This window comes from Eumetopias jubatus, unplaced genomic scaffold (genome assembly GCF_037043125.1).
Source record: "Eumetopias jubatus isolate StellerSeaLion01/CBP00866 unplaced genomic scaffold, mEumJub1_p1.0 scaffold_2, whole genome shotgun sequence".
Taxonomy (NCBI): domain Eukaryota; kingdom Metazoa; phylum Chordata; class Mammalia; order Carnivora; family Otariidae; genus Eumetopias; species Eumetopias jubatus.
Window position 1 is genome coordinate 44,473,842 of NW_028274808.1, and position 4,190 is coordinate 44,478,031.

Below are 4,190 nucleotides of genomic sequence, written 5' to 3' on the forward strand. Positions count from 1 at the left end.
AAAAAGATGGTGAAATGAGGTGGCTGGTTGAGGCCTGCCTTTCTGGGAAGAAGATTTTGAAAGAGGTGGGAAAAGGCTTTAGAGAGAAGGGGGAGGAGGGCGAGAAAGCGCAGAGGGCGAGCTCAGGAACACAGATTTTGAAAAGTGGGGCTGAGGAAATAGATTTGTTACAAGGCAGGTTTAGTGATAGCTGTTCCTTCTCCCCGCAGATCAAACTGCCCTGAGGCCTAAGAGGGAAGCGCTCGGAAAAGGAGGGGTGCTGAGGGGCCGAACCCCACACGGCGGTAGCAGCCCCGCGGCGGCGGCATCCGAGGCATTTCTGTAAGAAACATTCTTTCCGAGCAGATGGAAGACCGTCTCATCCGGCCACGTGCAGGCCCCCAACCTGGGACATTCCCCCAGCGGCCTGGGGACCCGATGTGGGGAAGAGTTTGGGGTGGACACAGCCCAGTTCAGCTCAAGAGTCACACACACCCACACACCCACACACCCACACACGCGTGCGCGCGCGCGCACACACACCCACACACCCACACACATAACACTCACGCGAGCACGCACACTCGCGCGCATCCCCGCACGCAGGCGCGCGTGCGTGCGGCGGGCAGCAAGCTCTGCGCTTTGGTGCGCTCCTTACCCCCTCCCCCTCTCGGGTCTTCGAGGGGAAACCGAGGGAGACGTGGGGGGAACCGTGAGGTGCTTGGGTCGGGCGAGGCTTGGGCGGGCCCCGCCTTCAGTCCCCCGCAGGTCCTTGGCGCGGCCCAGCGGCCCCTGGATCAAGACGATCCGAACTGAACAAAGCGGGCTAGACGCCACCTTTCCGCCCCCACGCCTTGGTTAAGGGGGGGGCAGCGAAGGGAGGGCACCTCCTGCCCTGGCCCCCGACCGTTGGCCAGTGTGAAAGGGTGGAAACGGGGGACATCGAAGGGGAACAAGGGACCTTACGTCCATGGAGAGGCCAGGGCGCGGCCCCTGCGCCTCCGTGGCTAGCTTTCCCGCTGCTTTCACTGCAGGGGAAAAGTGGGGATCTGGGGGCCCGAGCCTCAGGCGCAGGTGGTGACCACAGGGGCCAGGGACACGGGGGGCGCCGAGGACGCAGAGGGCGCACCCCCCTTCTCCGCCTTCTTCTCCTTTTGCTTGAGGTGGATCTTGGCGTGGCGCTTGCGCTCGTCGCTGCGCGCAAACTTGCGCCCGCAGAACTCGCAGGCAAAGGGCTTCTCGCCCGTATGCGTGCGGATGTGAGTGGTTAGGTGGTCGCTGCGACTGAAGCTCCGCATGCAGATCCGGCACTGGAAGGGCTTGTGGCCCGTGTGGATGCGCAGGTGCCGGGTCAGCTCGTCCGAGCGACTGAAACGGCGGTCGCAGCCCTCCGCCGGGCACGCGTGGGGCCGCTCGTGGAGCGGGGTCTTGCTGGGTCGGTTGGGATACTTGCGGGGCCGGATGGGCTTGAGCGTGAGCGGCGGCTGGGGCAGGCTGCCAAAGCCCGGGTGGATCTGCTTGTCTTTGAATGCCTTGATGGTCTCCAGAGGGGTAATAGGGGGCGGGTTGACCCGGATGGGGTCCATGCCCTGGAAGGGCTTGTGCTCCGGAATGGAGCCCATGTCGTTGGGGTGGTGGTATAGGTTGTAGTCAGGAATCATGGGGAAGAGATTGCTGTCCAAGGCCGGCTTGGCCGATTGGTAATCCTGGGGGGAATAGGCGAGCCCGGGGTTGCCCTGGGGGTCGTGGAAAGACACAGGCTCCGAGTAGAGATCACTGCAGTTAGAATAGGGGGGCAGCGCCGGATACATGGCCTCCACGTCGCCCTGCGGCGGCTGCACCATGCTGGCCGTGGAGGTCTGCGTGCTGAGCGCCCCTGAGGCCGGGGGCACCCCCAAGATGCCGGCGCTCATGAGGCTAATGATGTTGTCCTGACACCAGTTGGAAGGGGAGTCGAAGGCGAACTTTCCCAAGTAGGTCACGGTCTTGTTGCCGGGGGCTGGCTGGAAGGAGCCCGAATAAGAGAGTTCCGGGTTGGGCTTCTCGTTGGTCAGACCGATGTCCATCACATTCTCTGCGGAGAGCGGGGAAGAGAGGGGAGGGGTGAGTGAAGCCGAGCCGGCTCCCGGGCCGGGGCGCCCAGGTCCTTGCCCAGGTGTGGAGGGTGCGGCCGGGTGGAGTGAACAGCGCACGGGGTAGGAGGAAGGCTGCGCCCGGGCGCAAAGCGGGCGGTGCCGCGCTCCCGGGCGCAACCTGGATACAGCAAAATACTACGGATCGGGGTGTGGAGTGGCTGCTGCACACACACCGCACACGCCGCGCACACACTCACGTATCACACGCACACACACACGCGCGCACGCGAGAAGCATTGTTGTTGTTTCCGAGGTGGGGCGGGCAGGTAGCTGCAGCTACAGGTAGTTTCAGACCCCGAGCGCGCCGGGCTCTCGCTCTCCGGCGCACACAACTCGGCCTCTTCCCCCAGCCCTGTCCGCGCCGGGACGCCGCGCCTTTCCTGCCCGGACGAAGCCCCCCGTGCGCACCGCGCCCGGGTCGCTGACCCGGAGCGCTCCGACGCTTTGTCCTCTGCGCGCAGAGGGGTTCTGCCGGCAAAGGGAGCTCTCCCGCCGCCTTCCCGGGCCCCAGCCTCCGCCAGGCCTGAAGGAGCTCTCGGCTCTTGCTGGAGGGGGGAAAGCCCAGCCTCAGCGAGCGAGGGTGGAGGGCGGCGGAAAACCGGCCCGTGTCTCCATGGCGGGAGTGGCCGCTCTTCCCAAGCTCCACGGCCGGGGGATCGCCCCCCGTGACGGCCCCCGAGGACCCCCTCCCTCTTCCCGCTGTCCCCACACCCCCACGGCTTTGCTGAACGCCCCGGAAAGGCAGCGTCGCAGTACCTCTCCCACCGCGGGGACTCCACGCCGCACATGGCTCCATCCCGGGTGGGAGGCTGAGGGAGTAAGGGGGGGAGAGCGCGGGTGAAAGGGACGCTGGGCTCCTCCCGGGAAAGGGGGCGACAGCACCACGCCTTGCGCGCAGCCTGGCGATCGCGCCCCCTAAGTGGAGAACCCCAGAGCCGCTCGCACCTACCTCCCTCTGGTCGGCGGCTGCCCCCACCCGGGAGAACCGAAGCCTCTACCGTGGCGTCGCCAACCGAGCCTTCCCGATCGGGGAGGGCGGGAGGAGTGGGTGGGAAAAGCAACTCGCCCCCCGGAAAATTCCCAGCGCGCCCCCATCTCTCCATGCATCCATCCATCCATCTCTCCGTCATCCATCCATCCATCGCTAGCTCCTTCCCTCCTCTTCCTCCCTTTCCCTTTCCTTCTCGCTGCCTCGCCGCCTCCCCGCCGCCCTTACCTGTAGCCATCTGATTGTAATGGGCTACCGAGTCGCTGCTGCCAGAGAAGAGGTTGAGCGCGCTGGGGATCTCCTCGGGGTACAGATTGTCAGGCAGTTGGTTTAGCAAACTGCTCATGGTCACCGGCAGCTTCTCGGCGAGTTTGCCGGTCATAGCACTCCCGAGCTGCCGCCGCCGCCGCCGCCGCCGCCGCCGCTCGCTCCTAACGCAGCTTCCAGGCAAGCGGCATCCGAGAGGCGATCCGTGGTGCAGGGGAAAAGCATGCGAGAGGGAAAGTTCGGGGGGAGGGGGAGGGAAGAGGGGAAGGGGTGGGCCAGGGGAGGGGATCTTCTCTTTTTGGGGTGGGTGGGAGAGAGGGCAAAGGGGGGTAATCCTCTTGGGTGCCTCCGCTGGTGCCGTAAAGAGGCTGGGGGGGGGGCGTGTGCGGCGGGTGGGGGGGGCTGGGCTGGGGGAATCTTGGCCCAAGGGGGTTGGACGCGGCCTCAGTATTGCTCTCACAAACAGATGCGCGCCGGCGGCCCCCCCGCCCCCAGATCCGCCACCGCCGCCGCCGCCGCCACCGCCGCCGCCGCCGCCGCCGCCGCCGCCGCCGCCGCCGCCGCTACCACCACCACCAGCCCCGCCGCTTCCTAGCAAGCTCACTGCTGCCCAAAAGCTCCCAGCCAGGGAACTCCACCAGCCTATTTATCTGAGCCCCGGGAAAGCTCCGTGACGTAGCTGCCCATATATGGACAGACAAAGCCCAGCCGAAGGGGCGCGACGTCACAATGGAAGCTCCTCACAATGGAACATTAGAAAGCAGGAAGCGGGCCGCAGCCAACATGCGGCGCCCGCAACGCTCGCGGATCTTAAGAAAATG

The 4,190-nt window shown here is 66.0% G+C and overlaps 1 protein-coding gene across 1 annotated transcript; it reads right to left on the reverse strand.

Moving 5' to 3' along the window:
• Positions 1-552: 552 nt before the first annotated feature.
• On the reverse strand, positions 553-3,559 carry EGR3 (early growth response 3). The gene is made up of 2 exons (XM_028114379.2): positions 3,331-3,559; positions 553-2,053 (listed from the first exon to the last, which is right to left on the reverse strand). Exons 1-2 carry the CDS (start codon positions 3,482-3,484, stop codon positions 1,044-1,046), a joined length of 1,164 nt encoding a protein of 387 aa, XP_027970180.1. The 5' UTR covers positions 3,485-3,559; the 3' UTR covers positions 553-1,043.
• Positions 3,560-4,190: the final 631 nt, after the last annotated feature.

Bases quoted from the DNA above. Each gene is read 5' to 3' on its own strand.
- EGR3 (XM_028114379.2), bottom strand. From the start codon at position 3,484: ATGACCGGCAAACTCGCCGAGAAGCTGCCGGTGACCATGAGCAGTTTG. The intron at 2,054-3,330 runs GTAAGGGCGGCG...CGCTCTCCGCAG, and splicing joins TTACAATCAGATGGCTACAG to AGAATGTGATGGACATCGGT.